The 17203-nt window shown below is 36.8% G+C and overlaps 4 protein-coding genes across 17 annotated transcripts; all 4 read right to left on the bottom strand.

Annotated features, from left to right (window-relative positions):
* Positions 1 to 3260: 3260 nt before the first annotated feature.
* Positions 3261 to 5851, bottom strand: LOC106403411 (DNA (cytosine-5)-methyltransferase DRM1-like). Of its 8 annotated transcripts, none has more exons than XM_048761254.1 (7): positions 5760 to 5851; positions 4976 to 5674; positions 4788 to 4900; positions 4619 to 4712; positions 4442 to 4540; positions 3591 to 4277; positions 3261 to 3506 (listed from the first exon to the last, which is right to left on the bottom strand). In XM_048761254.1, the coding sequence occupies exons 5-7, from the start codon at positions 4487 to 4489 to the stop codon at positions 3324 to 3326; spliced, it is 918 nt and encodes a 305-aa protein (XP_048617211.1). In that variant the 5' UTR covers positions 4490 to 4540; positions 4619 to 4712; positions 4788 to 4900; positions 4976 to 5674; positions 5760 to 5851; the 3' UTR covers positions 3261 to 3323. The 8 variants fall into 8 exon arrangements, with proteins under 8 accessions (XP_048617211.1, XP_048617216.1, XP_048617219.1 ...); XM_048761259.1 differs by having other exon boundaries at positions 3591 to 4274; positions 4619 to 4650; XM_048761262.1 differs by lacking the exon at positions 5760 to 5851 and having other exon boundaries at positions 3591 to 3858; positions 3943 to 4277; positions 4976 to 5745.
* Positions 5852 to 7252: 1401 nt separating this feature from the next.
* On the bottom strand, positions 7253 to 10681 carry LOC106405000 (DNA (cytosine-5)-methyltransferase DRM1). Of its 5 annotated transcripts, none has more exons than XM_013845627.3 (12): positions 10620 to 10681; positions 10233 to 10285; positions 10044 to 10139; positions 9864 to 9957; positions 9728 to 9777; positions 9546 to 9645; positions 9413 to 9459; positions 9217 to 9327; positions 9022 to 9118; positions 8813 to 8910; positions 8010 to 8693; positions 7253 to 7940 (listed from the first exon to the last, which is right to left on the bottom strand). In XM_013845627.3, the coding sequence occupies exons 2-12, from the start codon at positions 10233 to 10235 to the stop codon at positions 7503 to 7505; spliced, it is 1818 nt and encodes a 605-aa protein (XP_013701081.2). In that variant the 5' UTR covers positions 10236 to 10285; positions 10620 to 10681; the 3' UTR covers positions 7253 to 7502. The 5 variants fall into 5 exon arrangements, with proteins under 5 accessions (XP_013701081.2, XP_013701082.2, XP_022560405.2 ...); XM_013845628.3 differs by having other exon boundaries at positions 10233 to 10288; positions 10620 to 10679; XM_022704684.2 differs by having other exon boundaries at positions 10062 to 10139; positions 10233 to 10288; positions 10620 to 10679.
* A 515-nt stretch (positions 10682 to 11196) lies between these two features.
* LOC106406884 lies at positions 11197 to 12899 on the bottom strand. 3 transcript variants are annotated; one of them, XM_013847627.3, is made up of 7 exons: positions 12724 to 12899; positions 12306 to 12409; positions 12177 to 12239; positions 12022 to 12069; positions 11824 to 11877; positions 11657 to 11720; positions 11197 to 11552 (listed from the first exon to the last, which is right to left on the bottom strand). In XM_013847627.3, the coding sequence occupies exons 2-7, from the start codon at positions 12405 to 12407 to the stop codon at positions 11428 to 11430; spliced, it is 456 nt and encodes a 151-aa protein (XP_013703081.2). In that variant the 5' UTR covers positions 12408 to 12409; positions 12724 to 12899; the 3' UTR covers positions 11197 to 11427. The 3 variants fall into 3 exon arrangements, with proteins under 3 accessions (XP_013703081.2, XP_013703082.2, XP_048617210.1); XM_013847628.3 differs by having other exon boundaries at positions 12306 to 12415; positions 12724 to 12881; XM_048761253.1 differs by having other exon boundaries at positions 12306 to 12424; positions 12724 to 12831.
* A 1687-nt stretch (positions 12900 to 14586) lies between these two features.
* LOC106405268 (cytochrome P450 704B1) lies at positions 14587 to 17003 on the bottom strand. The gene is made up of 6 exons (XM_022704544.2): positions 16700 to 17003; positions 16403 to 16618; positions 15824 to 16123; positions 15356 to 15742; positions 15076 to 15276; positions 14587 to 14982 (listed from the first exon to the last, which is right to left on the bottom strand). Exons 1-6 carry the CDS (start codon positions 16973 to 16975, stop codon positions 14803 to 14805), a joined length of 1560 nt encoding a protein of 519 aa, XP_022560265.2. The 5' UTR covers positions 16976 to 17003; the 3' UTR covers positions 14587 to 14802.
* Positions 17004 to 17203: the final 200 nt, after the last annotated feature.

Here is a 17203-nt window from a genome sequence, read left to right as displayed (position 1 = left end):
GAGCCTTGTGTAATCGGCAGACATGGTTGGGAAGATCAGCATCAACAAAACCAGGAGGTTGGACAGTGTAAACTTCTTCCGTTAACGTTCCTTGAAGAAACGCGTTGTTTACATCGAGTTGCTTGATCGACCATGAACGACTTACTGCAATATCCAGGACAAGACGAATTGTAGTGGTTTTGATCACGGGACTAAACGTTTCTGTATAGTCGATGCCTGGAAGCTGAGTATAACCCCGGGCAACAAGACGAGCCTTGTACCTGCGAACAAAGCCATCTGGGTTATATTTGATAGTAAAAATCCAACGACAGCTGACCGGATTCTGATGTGGTGACGGGGGAACAAGAGAGAATGTGTGATTCGCAACGATAGAGTTGAACTCAGCGATGACGGCTGGTCTCCAATTTGAGTCTGCTAGAGCTTGGGTAATAGTTGTGGGTATGAAAGGTTGGGATTGAGTGAGAATGGTGGAGTAGGCGTATTTGGAATTGGGTTTAGAGATACCTTTCTTGGCACGGGTTGTCATCGGGTGTTGGTTTGGTGGTGGTTCAACAGCGGGTGGAGCCGGAGACGTTTGTGGATTTGGTTGCCAGGAGGAAGAAGGGTGACTGTTTAGTGGGCTTAAGTTATTTGGTTGGGCCAAAGGTAAGGATGTGTGCGTTGTAGTGTTTATGGGTTCTGTTTGGGCCTGGATAGGGAGGTTTTGGACCTGGGTGTTGGTATTTGGTTGTTGCGCCTCAGCTGTCTGGTTAGTGTTTGAGGTTTCTGTAACAGGTATCGAAGAGGGTGAAATGGGGGACACGGGAGGAGACGGTGATTGACCTGTACTCGGTGGCATCGGTGGCGGAGCTGTAGCTTGCGGCACAGTCATAGTCGGAATTATTGTAACCGGAGAAACCCAGTCATTGACCTCAGTAGGAGGAAGAGAAGCGATTTTGGTGAGAGATTGAAATGTAAACGTGTCTTCCACAAACCGTACATGGCGTGAGACATAAGCGAGAAGAGATTGGATCATAGCATAGGTACGCACTCTGTGTTAAAGAGTAACCAAGGAAAACACATTTTGTAGATCGTGGTTGAAGTTTGTGATCCTGGTAAGGCCTTAGCCAAGGGAAACAAAGAGAACCAAAAATTTTGAGCTTTAAGTAATTAGGCTGAGTTTTGAAAAGAAGAGAGTAGGGAGAGTTTAAAGAGATAACCGGAGTTGGCATTCGATTTATTAGATAAACCGCAGTGGCAAAAACGTAGGTCCAAAAGGTATTAGGAATTTTAGCGTGATGGAGAAGAGAAAGACCAGTTTCAACAATATGACGGTGTCGTCTCTCAGACAATCCGTTATGTTCTGGTGTGTGGGGGAGGGGTAGTGAGATGAGTAATACCAGATTCAGAGAGAAAAGAACGTAAAGCAATGAATTCTCCTCCATTATCAGAAAAGAGAGTGCCTATTTTGGTTTGAAATTTATTTTCTGTGAGGGATTTAAAACGTATAAACGTCTCTTTGACATGAGATTTTAGCTGAAGAGGATAAAACCATGAGTATCTAGTAAAATGATCAACTATAAGAAGATAGTGTTTGTATTTGTCATTAGAAACCACTGGAGAAGTCCATAGATCAGTATATAGATATTCTAGTGGTCGAGTAGAAGAAATAGAAGTTTGAGCAAAAGAGAGTTTATGACTTTTATTAGATAGGCAATCAAAGCAAGAGAAATTGTTTGAAACAGAATCTGAAATAGGTAAAGAAAACTTAGATAAAATAGATTTAAGAATTTTAGAGGAAGAATGACCAAGCCTTGAATGCCAATCAGAGTATGAAGTTTTGACTGTGGGAGTAGCAAAGAACGAGACTGCTGAGGTATTCCCGACTGGCCACTCGTACAGCTCCTTATTTGTATGTCCTTGGAGTAACCGCGCCCCCGAGGTCAGATCTTTCACCTGGAAATGAGAGGGGAAAAATTCAATGGAAACTTGGTTATGGTTACAAAGTTTATAAACGGATAATAGGTTTTTATGAATGTTTGGAACAAGTAAAATATTGGTTAATGATAAAGATTTGTGATTTGTAGGAAGGGAGAGAGAACCCATATTGGTTATCTGAAGACCGCTGCCGTCACCAATGAGCACCTCTTCACCACCAGTATAGGGTTGATGGAGCGCAAGGTTACTGAGATCCGAGGTGATGTGGTGCGTAGCACCACTGTCAGGAACCCAAGGTTGTGGTTGATTCATGAGAGCCATGTTAGCTCTTGGATTCCATGCTGCATTTTTGATACTGAGGCGTTGGAAGCAAGGCCGGTTGTGAGCTCTGCTGGAACTGTTGAAGCTGACTGCAGCGCTTGGCAGAGTGTCCCTGCGTGCCGCAGATCTGGCATCGTCCAAGGTAAGGTCGAAAGGTTCTCTGTTGATTGTTAGATGACCCATGATTCCATGTCTGAGTTGAGGTGTTGTGTTGACCAGATTGCCAGTTTTGGTTGGGACGTTTTTGATTTTTGTGTGGAGGGCGAGAGCCGTGGACATAGTTCGCTGAGATCGGATTCACAGCTGCAGGTGTAGCAGTCAGAAGCTTAGCCTCATAGTTGATGAGTTTCTCGTGAAGCTCTGTGAGAGATGGAGGAAGATCGCGACCCTCCGTTTGTTCCACTACCGGTTTGTAAGCATCAGGAAGCCCTTGAAGAATGTAATCGATCTTGTCTTCATGGTCTAGAATCTTACCAAGAAGAGCGAGCTGATCAAAATGGGTGGTAAGTCCTTGGAGATACTCATCAACGGTCTTGTCTTCTTTAGTCCATTGTTTGATCTGGTTCACCAGCTGCTTGATGTGACCACGGGTTGGTTTTGCATAGGTAGAGGATAGAGTTGTCCAGCCGCAAGCCGCTGTGGACGCACTGAAGATGAGTTTGTCTTGTCTGTTCCAGAGAAGAAAGGCAGGATTTGGAGTGGTGACATCATTTGTGGTGATAGTAGCTTCTGGTGCAGGAGCAGATTCATCAAGATGATTAGAAAGTTCATACCCATCAAGAAGAGCATGTACTTGGCGGCTCCAAACAAGATAGTTGGAGGCAGTGAGCTTAGTGATGTTCGACATGTTGATGTTCAAGAGAGAGGTGGTAGAGGGCACGATGGTTTCAACAGGAGAGGTGAACTGACTGTTATCGGAGGTAGCCATTGAGAGGGATGCAAGAAGAAAAAGAAAGTGGCGGAAAAAAAATAAATAAATAAATAAAAAATTAGGTCTAGTATCGATGCTCTGATACCATATGTGATATGAAAGATAATTTCTATTGATCAGAGTATACACATATTTATACATCGTACAAGAGAGATTATAGGAGGAGATCAAGATGACTGATACACAAGTATATAAAGAATATACGGTAGTTATATACATATGATATTCTTTCCTTAATAACTTCTCCACCGCCTATGCCCGTGAAGAGTGACAAGATGTTTACACCTTTTGGGTACAAAGCCTTGAGCACAGACAAGTGATAGGCAACAGTATCAACCTAAATGAAAAGAACACAAGCTTAGATAAGAGACTTTATAACCAAACCTGAACTAACAAGAGACTTTGTCATAAAACTATATACCAGAAATGAGTTGCCTAGAGACTTGTATCGATCCCTTCTGCTTACACCACGAGTATAGTTTCCTGGGAAGCCTAGAAGACTTTCCATCTCGCATGGTTCAAGTGGGGCAGCTTTGTTCTTACCAACCCAAACCAGGTTCCATCTTTTGCACTGATCGACCACATCTTTCTGTACACGTGGATCCCCTTCATGTTTTTCAAGACGCTCGCGTATATCCTTCGTGATCTGAGCACTGGCGATGCACGTCAACACACAGTTCAGCTTCGTTCTGTTATCCCAAACATGCCACCATTTCTTGGTGTCAGGAAACTCGTCCTCTATGGTATAATGTGGAGTGGGCTGTATCTCAAACCTGTTCTTGATAGGGAGGTTGTGAATATAACCTCTCTTCCTTGCAGCAGCAGAGAAGTACAAGGAGTCCACGAATTCTGGCTTGATGTCATAGAGATGACTAGACATCTTGGCCCAAACACCTTTTGGTGCCATTGCAACGTTCTCGAAGTAGAAGTAGGGCGGACCACGAGCAATGTCAGGGATTGGGACTGGCCTCTCTGTTATAAGCCCAGGTTCATTAGGTACACCGAACCCAATCATCGGATTTGGTAAATGGATGAGCTCGTCATCACTGGGCATGGCAGTGTTTAGCTTCCTCCTTCTTGGCGGTGGCTCATTGCTTCTTGACTGCTGCTGCACGCAAACCACAGATTACCCATGGATAAGGATGAAAAACTACATAACTTAGGGAAAACTGCGGTACCCTTAAACTAATTAGCCACAAATATAGTAACATGGTTACAGAAACATAACTTGATGGGTGTCTTAGGTTCGCAAAGAGGACATAGACTTATTACCTCTACTTCACCAGGATCTGCCCAAAACTCACGTAACTGCCGTGCCATTTGAGCAGCATAAAATGAAGTCAACGACCTCTGCCAAACTTGCAATTTCTCCTGAAAAGTTTGAGAAGAATAAGTTGCAAGAACACTCACTATGAGAGAAATACATGTAACAGGTTAGCGAGAGGTTACCACATCTCTGTAAAGCTATAGAAGCCTCTTCCCTTGGATAGCCCATTTTGATCAAAATGGATAAAAGAAGACAATGTTGTACAACAGTCAACATCTACAAAACGTAAAACGAGAAACGCATGGAAACAAAAAGCTAAGAATGTAAAACAGTCTGTATATATATATGTACCTCTTCATCTGAGGATGATAGACCTGAGAAAAGGTCGGCATCATCATTATCATCTGATAAGTATTGTCATTGGCCATGTCCTCATTCTCTGTTTCACGCATTTTCTCTGCCTCCTAGAAAACCAACAGCCTTCAAATACGTGCGACACATTTAAGTGCATTTGTAAACAATCAGAGTTATCTACTTACTGCATATCTCAGAAGTGCATTTGTAATCTCCTCTAGATTTTCTTACCAAACTGAAGTTTCCCAATTCCTTGAAAAAAAAGAGAGCAAGAGATATATATGTCTATACCATGTTCATGTATTGCTTTGATCACTAATTCCTCATCTATGAGCTTAGATTTAGATGAGCTAGCTTCAGAGCTTGTCTACACACAAAGGGAATCAAAGTAAAGAAACTAAATAACCTAAAGTAAATTCACAAAGAAGAATTTTACAGAAAGCTTGAAGAGAGTTTCAAGAATCATCATAGATTCCGGATTGCCTCCTGCAAGTTATCAACATTCCGTTGATGATTTAACAGGCAACATAAACGCATATCTCAGATAACTAACACACGAGAATAAATAAAAACAGACTTCTAACCGCCGGTTTCTTCAACCGCTCTACGGATCAATTTCGATGGAGAATCCCATCTCAACAAACTTACCAACCGTCTCATCCATATGAACTACGTTTCTCCAATGTCATCCCAAAAAAAAAAAAAAAAAAACGATTCTTGTTTCAGCGTCAAACAAGTTAAAAAGTTTTTAAAACAAGCACTTAACACCAGCTTGTTGAATCGATGTTTCAGACGTGTAATTTTACAGGAGACGATTGGAAGCTATTGATTTCATCATCTGTATTCCAGCTTCCATCATCGTCGTCAGCGGCAGAATCGTTTGCCTGAAGAAAACATCCAAACTTTTTTTTTATCAATTTCCGTACCATTTCATGAGAGATGATTATTCACGTGTTTGTGTGTAATTACCATTTTCTTCGATAAATTTGATACGAGCGGGATCAGTTTGCGAAAGGAAATAGTAAGATGCTTTAGATTCCCAAAGTTCCATTCATGACCCGTTCAGGTTCTATTGGGTTCCGATCGCGGTTAGTAAATCTTCAAAAAACCGGTACAACCCGATGTATTTTTGGATTCCGGTCCCAATCGGTTCTTCAGTTTTAAAGTACTTGATTTATATCTGTTTTGTAACCAAAACTTAAGTAAAATCGGTTTTTCGGTTTTAAAATACTTGATTTGTGCATATTTTGTAACCAAACCATAACTAAAATCCATTCAAAAATAAGAAAAAAAAAACATCAAACAAACGTGATCATTCAAAATCAAATGAAAGGTAAACATAGTTATTGATAGAAAAAAAACAAATAAATGAAACTATAAAACGAAAAACCAACTTCTCATTAAATGAAAAAAAGTATTCAACAAAAACAACACCAAAATCTAAAAATTTCAAGCCTCAACTGACACTTTCAACCATCAACCTTCATGTAATAGATAATTATTTTAGATGTTTAATAATATCTTAGCGTTTTGATCAAAAAAAAAATATCTTAGCGTATCTTGGATACATATTAGGAATTGAGATCATGTTTGGTACAAGTTTTTTTTGGGATTTTGAATGGTTCGGGTTCTATCGGATATCCATTTAAGTCTGAGTTTGGTTCGGATAATACTTATATCCCGAAATACCATAAAACAAGATCCATTTGGTATTTATGTCGGGTTCGGATTCATTTTTATCGGATCGGGTTCGGATCGGTTCGGGTTCGGTTTATTTCCTCAGCACTATCTTTTTCTTCTCTCTACTTTGTCAAATACCGAAAATATCGAAATTTTATTTGAAGATAACGGAGAATTTTTTATAACTGAGAATGATGCACGTTGTTATTTATCTAGAATTCATTGCGTCTTTTATTATTTAGAACTCAAATTCATTATTTTTGTTTGAAAACAATTTTTATCAAAATCTTGAGTAAGTTTTGGAGACAAAACTTTGCAGGACTCAATTTGTCGCAAAACCTGATGTTTATTGGTTTTCTTGATACATTCAAACCCTTATTTTTCTCCCTTCCTGAAAACAACCTCATACTCAAGGTTGAGGCTGAAGTGCGTAAACTCCATTTTCATCAACCACTCTTCCAGTGAAGCCTTGTTTTGTTTGAGTAAAAGACGTCATGGCTTTTGTCATAGACGCATAGCTCACATCACAAGTGTTATGAACAAAGGCGAATCTGAATCTAAGACTAGAAGAAATCAAAGCAAACGGAACGAATTGAGGCAAATACCCATTTAAGATTTGTATATTATTATATAAATGAATAATTTTACAATTCTTTAAATCAATATTTATATTAGCCTCAAAACCAAATTTCATTTCCTTTTTAGAAATACATAATTATCCTTAGAAATAGTAATTTTCCTAAACCTAAAAGACACATACAGATATAACAGGAATCTACTTTGATCGGTTATTGTAAATCTTTAACTTCATGTTGTTAATAAAAGACAAATCAACAACAATAGAGATGGCCAACTTTATGGCGTGAAAGGAGCTCTACTGCTCTAGCAAGTGAAAAAAAAACCCTTAAAGTGTAGTATGGTTAAATATAAAGTATTCTTGATATCTTAGAGAGGCACAAAAAGAAGCTGCATGCAACATACAAGTTTGAACGCAACCCATGCAAAAAAAAAGTGATCTACACAAGAGATACTCTACCTCCTCATTCTTGAGGCTTTGCTGCGAACAGCGTCTAGAATCCGGCAGTAATCATAGAACAGTGATGACTGGTCTCCTTCAAGTCCAGTCCTACTAACCCTATTAGCTCCAGCTAGATTGTTACAGGGGCTACCACCTATAACAAGGTCAAACCCTCCATACTGGTCCATAAGTCCCTCTATCTTATGGTCGTCAAGCTCTTCAACATCTCTAAACTCTATCAGATCACCCCTTTGATTTGTCTGCTCCCAAAAACTCCTGAATATGTTCCTGTTGACTTCTGATATCTCAACAGACACAACTAGCTTCATTGGTATTTGGAGACGGTGAAGTGCTACTTCTCCACCGCCTATGCCAGTGAAGAGTGACAAGACGTTTATGCCTTTTGGGTACAACGGCTTAAGGACAGACAAGTGATAGGCAACAGTATCAACCTAAAGGACAAGAGATGATAAGAAAACAAGCTTAGACCAAGATACTTGAACTGACAATAGCCTTAGTACCTGAAATGAGTTGCCTAGAGACTTGTAGCGATCCTTTCTGCTTATACCACGAGTATGATTATTTGGGAAACCTAGAAGCCTTTCCATCTCGTATGGTTCCAGAGGGGCAGCTTTGTTCTTACCAACCCAAACCAGGTTCCATTTTTTGCATTGATCTACTACATCTTTCTGCACAGCTGGATCCCTTTCATGTTTTTCAAGACGCTTGCGTATTTTGTTTGTGAGCTGAGCACTGGCGATGCAAGTCAACACACAGTTCAGTTTCGTTCTTTTATCCCAATCAGGCCACCATTTCTTGGTCAAAGGAAACTCTTCTTGTATCGTATAATGTGGTGTGGGTTGTATCTCAAATCTGTTCTTGATTGGAAGGTTGTGAATGTAACCTCTCTTCCTCGCAGCAGCACAAAAGTACAGGGAGTCCACAAATTCGGGTTTGATGTCATACAGATGACTAGACATTGTGGCCCAAACACCTTTGGGTGTCATTGCAACATTCTCGAAGTAGAAATAGGGTGGACCTAGAGCAATATTAGGAATGGGGACTGGCCTATCAGTTATAAGTCCAGGTTCCTTAGGTACACCAAACCCGATCATTGGATTTGGTAGACGGATGAGCTCGTCATCACTGGCTATGTCAGTGTTCAGCTTTCTCCTTCTTGGCGGTGGCTCGTTAATTCTTCGCTGCTTCATGCACAATCAAAAGGTCATTAAAAGGATGAAAAACAACCTAGTATAGTAACATCGTCAAAGAAACATAAATTGATGGGTGTCTTAAGTTCTTCAAGAGGACTTAAACTTATTACCTCTTTTTCATCTGGAGCTGCCCAAAACTCATCTAGTTGCCGTGCCATTTGAGCAGCAAAAATGAAGTCAACAACCTCTGCCAAACTTGCAATTTCTCCTGAAAAGTTTGAGAAGATACATGAATAAGTTGCAAGGACACTGATTGCATCTATAAGAGAAAAAGAAAAATTCTGTAATGCATCACGGAAATAAATTAGTAAGAGGTTACCACATCTCTCTAGAGCTATGGAAGCCTCTTTCCTTGGATATCCCATTTTGATCAAATCTTGCAATCTACCATCTTCATGAAAAGAGTGTAACTCGTTCTGTTATTTTCCGAAGTAGAAAAAGAAGACAATGTTATACAGTATCTAAAAATGTAAAATGAGAAACGCATAGAAACTCGAACAATGTGTGTATATACCTCTTCATCTGAGGATGATAGACCTGAGAAAATATTAACGTCATCATTATCATCTGCGAAGTAGTTATTGTTGATGTCCTCATTCTCTGTTTCATGCATTTTCTCTGCCTCCTATGAAACAGTAACAAGCCTTCAATAGGTGACACATTATGTGCATTTATATGTCAAAGATACAAGAATCACAGTATCTACTTACTGCATAACTCAGAAGTGCATTTGTTATCTCCTCAAGATTTTCTTCTCCTACATATTATCAAAGACAGTTTCAAGATACCACACTGAAGTTTCCCAATTCCATGGAAAAAGGAGAGTAAGAGACATGTCATTACCATGTTCCTGTATAGCTTTGATCACTAATTCCTCGGAGAAACCCATACCAATAAGCTCGTCTATGACCTTAGATTTAGATGAACTAGCTTCAGAGCTTGTCTGCACACAAAGCACAGAATGGAGTCAAGGAAAAGAAAAGAAACATACAAATAACATAAATAATTCACAGTAAGAAACTTACAGAAATCTTGAAGAGAGTTTCAAGAATCATCAAAGGTTCTGGATTTTCTCCTGCACGTTATTTAAATTTCACGGATTAACAGGCAACATAAACGCATAACTAAGATAACACAAAAGAATAAATAAATAGTTCTAACCGCCGGTTTCTTCAACCGCTCTACCGATCATTTCGATAGAGAATCCCATCTCAATGAACTTAGCAACCGTCTCATCCGTATGAACTACGTTTCTCTAATGTCATACACAAAAACAAACATAAAAATATTCTTTAAAGGAGTTTTTTTCTTTAGAATTCAGAAACAAGGTTGAATTGATACTTTGGATATATAATTTACAGGAAACGATTGGAAGTTATCAATTTCATCATCTGTATTCCAATTTACATCATCGTCATCACCAGCAGAATGTTTTGCCTGAAGAAAACATGGAAACTTTTTTTTTATCATTTCCATACCATATCAAGAGTTACAACCTATATATGAAAGATTATTCAGGTGTAACATTACCATTTTCTGCAATAAATTTAATGTATGTATCCTTCATCCAATACACAACAAACCTGCTAAAACAAATAAACAACAAACCTGCTAAACAACATCATATTGTAAGTTTTGGGATATAAACAATGGTCTTTTTGTCTCTAGACTCTAAGGGGAACTTTTTTTTTTTGTGCGACTCTCTAAGAGGAACTTAATTAGTAGTTTCTATATTGAAATCCTAATCATAGATGCAACATTAGCTGCATGGAGCAGGAGCAATGGTCTCTTTGTCTCTAGACTTTCTACTACCCATAAGCGACAACAAGACTCTCAGAATCCAAAGGGAGAATGAAAAAAAAAAACAGATGGAGATTCTGTTCACATGGTTGCATGGCAGCGAGAAGAATCTCTTACCGGAATGTTTGCCTGAGGAGAGGAGCAGATCATCAGCACACCGACACACCGTAAATGATATATCATTTTTTTTTTTCTTAAATATCACTTCAAAACCACTCACTCCCCCCCCACCGTAAAAACTTGTACAAACATAGTAGTAACACGTCAGTCACTCGGTTGAGTAAAATGCCAAGTAAACATTAGTTATAATAGCTTACTATGCCACGTTCACATTAAAAAAAAAAAAAAAAAAACTTAATCGACATTTGGCCGGTGCTACAACACGAAATGCATCTTTGAGTCAGCACCTTTGACCAGAAGGCATTGTCAACAAGCGACGTTAAAGAGGAGAACGATGGTAACTTCAAGGAAGGCGAGTCTTCTATGTTTTAGAACTAACGTTTGCTCTAAGCTCCATTTTAATGGTGGTAACATCCAAAGTTACTTTAGAAAGGTCGAGTCAAGAAGGAAACAACCTCAATGTTTGTCAATTCATGGTGTTGGATTTGACTTTCCATTTCCATCATTTTGAAGCGTTGAGTAAGATGTCATAACTTTGCTTGATTGAATAAAGATGCCAAGATTGGTGTTCAGATGAGTAAAAAAGAAACTTTGACTAAGAGGGTATTTAATGGATCAATAAAAGCAAACCATTTGCAAATCGTCCAAATAGACGTTTCAGATACTAGGTTTTGTATGGTGATACAGATTTGCTGGTACCCAAGTATGGAATATAATGTAAAGAGAGAGACTCGATATTACTACAACCACTGCAAAGCAAGCCTGGTCGCTTATTCTTCTGTAAACTGACTTGTGATATGTTTGTTCATGACTTGATGTTGTCTTTGGCGTCAGCAGCATCGACGATGCCTCCATCATCCTTGGCGTTGTCAGCAGCTGATGCGCTAGCTTGTTGGTCATCCAGAGGTTCGTTGGTGTCAGCCTCAGCGTCTGACTTTCACGAGATGCATTGAATGAGTTAAGAGTTGATATATGTCAAAATGAAATCAAGAAAACAAGGTTTGTGTGAATTCATTTATCTAAAAATATGTCACCTTCAGAGTTATCGCCTGAAGATAAGGCCATTCGTCTTGCCCTTGGTTGCTGGTGCGGGGTTGGCTGTTTCGTGAAACAGATAGATATCAAGACAAACAAAGAAACATGTGGAGAACACACAGAAGAAGAAGAAGAAGAAAAAAAAAAGCGAGCTTTAAACTTTTACCTGCAGTTTTGGTCGGAGAGCTTCCAAAGGCCCTTTTGGCTTTTGTCCTTTTTGCTGAATAAAAATGGTAATTCAAGTTATTATCTGCTTCTTCTTCTTCTTCTTTTTTTTTTTTTTTTTTGGCACACGACACAGAAAGAGACAGTAGCAGGAAGGATAGTCACAAAGGTTGTTAGTTAGTAAGTATGCAAGAATCACCTTGCCTAATGCCCAATCAGCTGAGTCAAAAAACGCACGCTCATGATCCTTGAACAAAACATTGAATACATCTGAATTAGCTTTTCTCTAATGGATCAAAAATTACAGTTTTTCTATGTATATAAATTGGTGAAAACAAAAAAAAAAAAGCTAACCTTGGATATCAAAGGAATCTTCTTTGGCAACAATCCTCCATACTTTTTCTTGATCGCATTTTCCTACAGTAACCCCAACAGTGAAGAATACAGAGAAGGATCATAACACTATTTAAACTAAGTGGTTACCTCGGACTCAGACGATGGCTGTTTATGAATCTCAGTTTCATCATTTTGTTCAACAGGAGGAGGAGTATCATCAACAAGCTCCTTTCCCTTCACGTCTTCCATAACTGGAACTACACGAACTAGTTAAGTCTTACTACATTTCTTCCTATTATGTAGATTGTGAGATCTAATAGAAACAACAGGAAACACATATAATATCGTTTTCACTACAAAACGATCAAAAACACTAGTACTGATTATAAATATTATTTTTTTAAAGTCCACTCTGTTTTTCAGATGCGAACCCTATGAAGATCTTGATAACAACACTATGGAGTTTTCCATTGACAATCGTTCATCACAAACATACTCTGACACATGAGCAGCCCCGCGCACGATCAAACAGAACGAAAAAAAAGTTCAATCGGAAAGAAATTACCGAAAAGGTGGGTGAGGAACGCCGGTTAACCGTGAAGAGATTCCGACGAGAACCGGGGGGTTAGATCGGATCTTGTTTAGTATGTGAGCTCCACGTTCCACGATGATGATGTCGATGCCTCAACTTAACGCAGCATTTTATTCTCTCAGGACACGGTTTGGGCCTTCATGGGCCGAATATTCCAGTGAATATCAAGAATCAAATATACAATAAATCTTTTTTGTTGACCGATATGGAAGTGATATATATACATACATATTTGGTTTAACTGCATTTGGTATTTGATCTAACTCAATATTATTTACATAGAAACATATTTTTAAATTTGGTACATGATTGTTATATACTTTTATTAAAAAAAAATTTCGTTTACAAGTTTGACTAGGTGATTTTTCCGTGCTCATGCACGGATATAAATATTTATACGTAAATATATTATAATAATTGATTACTATTTACTTTTAATTTTAAATTAATTTATAATTTGTGTGCATAATTTATATTAATAATATTATATTCTTTTAGTTAGACATATTATTTTAGATATGTTATATCTAGTCGATTTTGTTTTTTTTACGGTCGATTTAGTTATCATTTGGGTATATTCGATTACATCTATTTTTCTGAACTCAACTATAATATTTTTTATTCTAAATATATTAAAATTTTCATTAATTTTTTTTTTTTTTGCATTTAGGTTGTTTGTTATCTTAGATATGTAAATACATTTTAGGAAAATTATGTATACCTTAAGTTATATTGTGCTTAAAATAAAATAAAAAATAAACTAAAGTGTCTGATTCTAAATTATATAAATTAATATAACGATAATACTCTAAAGTCTCATGTATATATATATATATATATATATATATATATAAATAAGTACATACATAAGTAACTCATACATTTTTGGAAGTTCATGAACACATATCAATATTTACAATAATTAAAATATTTTATAAATTCTAAATTATTTTATGATTTAGATTTATTGAATGGTAAACTGAAATTTATTTTCAATAATCTTAAAATGAGAATTCAGATTTGCCTTGGTATCTTGATTATATATAAAGTTCTACAAACATAAAAATTTAAAATTTAAAAGTAAATTATATATTAAGAAAACATATAATTTTAATAATGATAAAATATAATATATCTCCCTCGTTAAAGTATATAGTGTTATGCTATTTTAAAATATTATGTAATTATTTGATTTTCTTTGGTATTCACATTATATACAAATATATAGTTTTCATATAATAAAATAAAGATATAATGAAACTATTTTATTACTTCAAAAGTATATTTTATGTTATTTATAAATATTTTTTCAATGGAACATTACTATTTTCTGAACTTTCATTTTTAATGAAATCATATGTTATATACATATATGTTATATGTTATAAAATATATTATTCTATAACATATGCTATACATTATTTTATATGTTATATATTATTATTTTATATGTTATCATATGTTATATATTTTTAATGAAAATATATACTTATATTTTCGTTTTTAAATTTGCTTTTTAAACTTTATAAATATTCCCTTTTTATTATATATGTTATTTTGAAAATTTTAAAAAGGAAACTAAATAAAAAATCAATAATAGTATTTAAATGTAATATTTTTAATTCATTAAGGGTATTAGGGTAATCAACCATCGTGAGAGTTTACGTGAACGTGACACATGGGAAACTGAATTCTCAAATAATATTATAGAGATATAAGCATGATAAATTCCAAATGATGTTGTTCAATTTGATAGAGATAAATAAGTTTTCGGAATATTTTTTCATAATATTCTTATGCATGACAAAATATAATTAATTTATTAGCAAGTTTCAATTAATCATTACTTAAGATTTTTATTGAAAAGAATTTATCTATACTCACCAAGTTTTAGAACATGAAACTTGAAATTATATTTTCACTTGGACAATTCATCTTAATTCTTTGATAGTTTAAGAACAAAATGTTACTAAAGATTTGTATATTTATCTTCTTGTATCATTCCACACTGGATTAGACTTTTCCTTTATTAAACTCTCTTTCTGTTTTGGTCTATGAACGTCTGGATACAGTAACTTTCAAACCATGCGCCATAGATAGAATTGTCATCATCCGGTACTTGACAGGATGATTTGGTACCAAATGGAATCTATAGAATCTGCAAAGAATTGCCATTGCCATCTTCATTTGTAGATAAGCTGAATCTTTTCCCAAGCATATTCTAGGTCCAGCCTGCATGATCACTCACGCAAACTCACATTTCTTCATGTTCACATTTTTCATAATCCATAAAAAAAAAATTAGTATGTGTTTGTTAGATTATACCTGAAATGCTGTGAACTTGAATGGGGAAGCGTTCTGAAACATCCCATCTTTAAGCCATCTTTCTGGTTTAAACATTGCTGCATCTGATCCCCAGTTGTACTCCATACGACCCATTGAGTAAGGAACATATGTTACCATTCCTCCTGCTTTTACTTTTGTTCCATTAGGTAATATATCATCTTCTAACACTCCTTTTGGATCCTACAATATTTTAAAATATTTAAGTTGTAAGTCCCACTTGTTTCCCAATTTTTTTATGGATTAATGGTGTGATATATACCTGAGGAACTGCTGGGTAGAGACGAAGTGTTTCTGTTACCACGGCATGTAAGTAGTGTAATTTTCCTAAAGAATCATAACTCAACATTCCTGCAAACTGTGTTACCCTCTCGTTGAAGGACTTGAAGTCCTCTGTATCGTATTGACGCAACGGTGTGTTTGTCTCTTCTGCCTTTTCTCTTTCGAGTTCTTGTAGCTCTGAGCAAAGCTTCTCGGCGACATGTTCATTCATCATTATCATGTATATAGCCCAAGTGAGAGTTGTTGCTGTTGTATCTCTTCCAGCAATAACAAAGTTAAGGACTATGTCTCTTAGGCTTTTCTCAGTTGATTTGCTATCAGGATCGTCGCTGATCTCAATGAACCTCGAGAGTATATCATGCTTCATCTAGTACATTTTGAGAAAAAAATGTTACTACGTGACAAGTGCATGCATATATACATTTGAGTTCTAACATTATTTTGTTACCTTAGTGTTGTTGGAAGGAGATTTCTGTGCCTCTAATATCTCTGCTTTCCTTCTTCTTATCATTGAATATGTGAAATCATCGACTACTTTTATGCTCTTGCCAAGTAATGCCTCAGATCCTATGTTAAGGTACTTTTTAATCTTCCAAAGAGGGTCTATGAAACGAAGTGTTACGATTATATTCGCGGTATCGAAAGCTTTAGCAAAGCGATTCTCTGGTAGCTCTGGAGCTAATGTTCCTATCTCCACACCAAATCCCACTTTACATATGGAGTCTAGAGTCATTCTCATCAACAATTCCTGCAGCCAAAAATATCAAGAAAAGGATTTAAAAGAAGAGAACATACGACATGTTCATAGATATCACTAGGACTGGTTTTGGTACAGTCGGATCAAGCATTCATCTTAACCTCCAAATTTTAAAGATCTATTATACATAGGACGAATGATCGCTATATTTTTTTTAAAGCTAAACTTATTTCCCAAATTGTTGAATTGTTTTATTAAAGATTAACCTAAAAATGTTTATGGTCTCATAAATTTTAAATCTGGTCCTGGATATGACTTTCGGACTGTTACCTGCATGTCTACTTGTTGGTCTTTGGAAGAGGCTTGACAAAGGATGGAGAAGAGCTTGAGGCTATACTCTTTAAACACTACAGTACTGAAGTCTCTAAGATTCTTGGAAGCAAATTCGAAACTCGCGGTTTTCCTCTGTTTCCTCCAGAGCTCTCCATCTGAATTGAAGATCCCATCTCCCAACAAAACTTCCATATACGAATGGTACGTCTCTCCCTTATTACACACAAAAAAAAAAAAAACATAGATGAAAATGAGAATAACACTTGCACATTAGTAAAAGAGTTAGTTTCTCACCTTTGGGTAGTTGGAGAAATTGGTTTTGAGGACGTGTTCGACATTGATGGGATCTGCTATGTATGTGTAAGTGGTGAAGGGCATCGGAACCACTACGGTTCTCGAGTCGTAAAGATACTCAACGAGCCAGTCGTGCATTCGGTCAAAGTTAGTCAACTGCTCAATGGCTGCTCCGACCAAAGGCCATGTCTTGGGACCTCTCTTGTTCCTCTGTCCCCATCGGTGCAAGAAGATCCATGATGTCACCATGCAAGCTAGAACGATCCACATAGACATTTTTGTTCACCTCTTTCAATCTGAAACTTAAGGACTAAAAGAGTTTTTATATCTCTATCTTGTTTGTTTGGTGGTCAGCCAAAGCATGTGAGCAATCTACTACGTAGCTACTGATCTTTTTTTTGCTGCCTTCTTTGTAGAAATAATTCACTTCTTTGGTGTGTGTTTTTTTCTTTCTAAAACCAGTCTGATCCTCTTGGTTTTTGTAAACCGTTTTTAGGTAGACCA

Source organism: Brassica napus, chromosome C6, assembly GCF_020379485.1.
Source record: "Brassica napus cultivar Da-Ae chromosome C6, Da-Ae, whole genome shotgun sequence".
In the NCBI taxonomy this organism is placed as follows: domain Eukaryota; kingdom Viridiplantae; phylum Streptophyta; class Magnoliopsida; order Brassicales; family Brassicaceae; genus Brassica; species Brassica napus.
The sequence above is the reverse complement of the archived record's forward strand: the minus strand, read 5'-3'. Positions and strand labels throughout refer to the sequence as shown.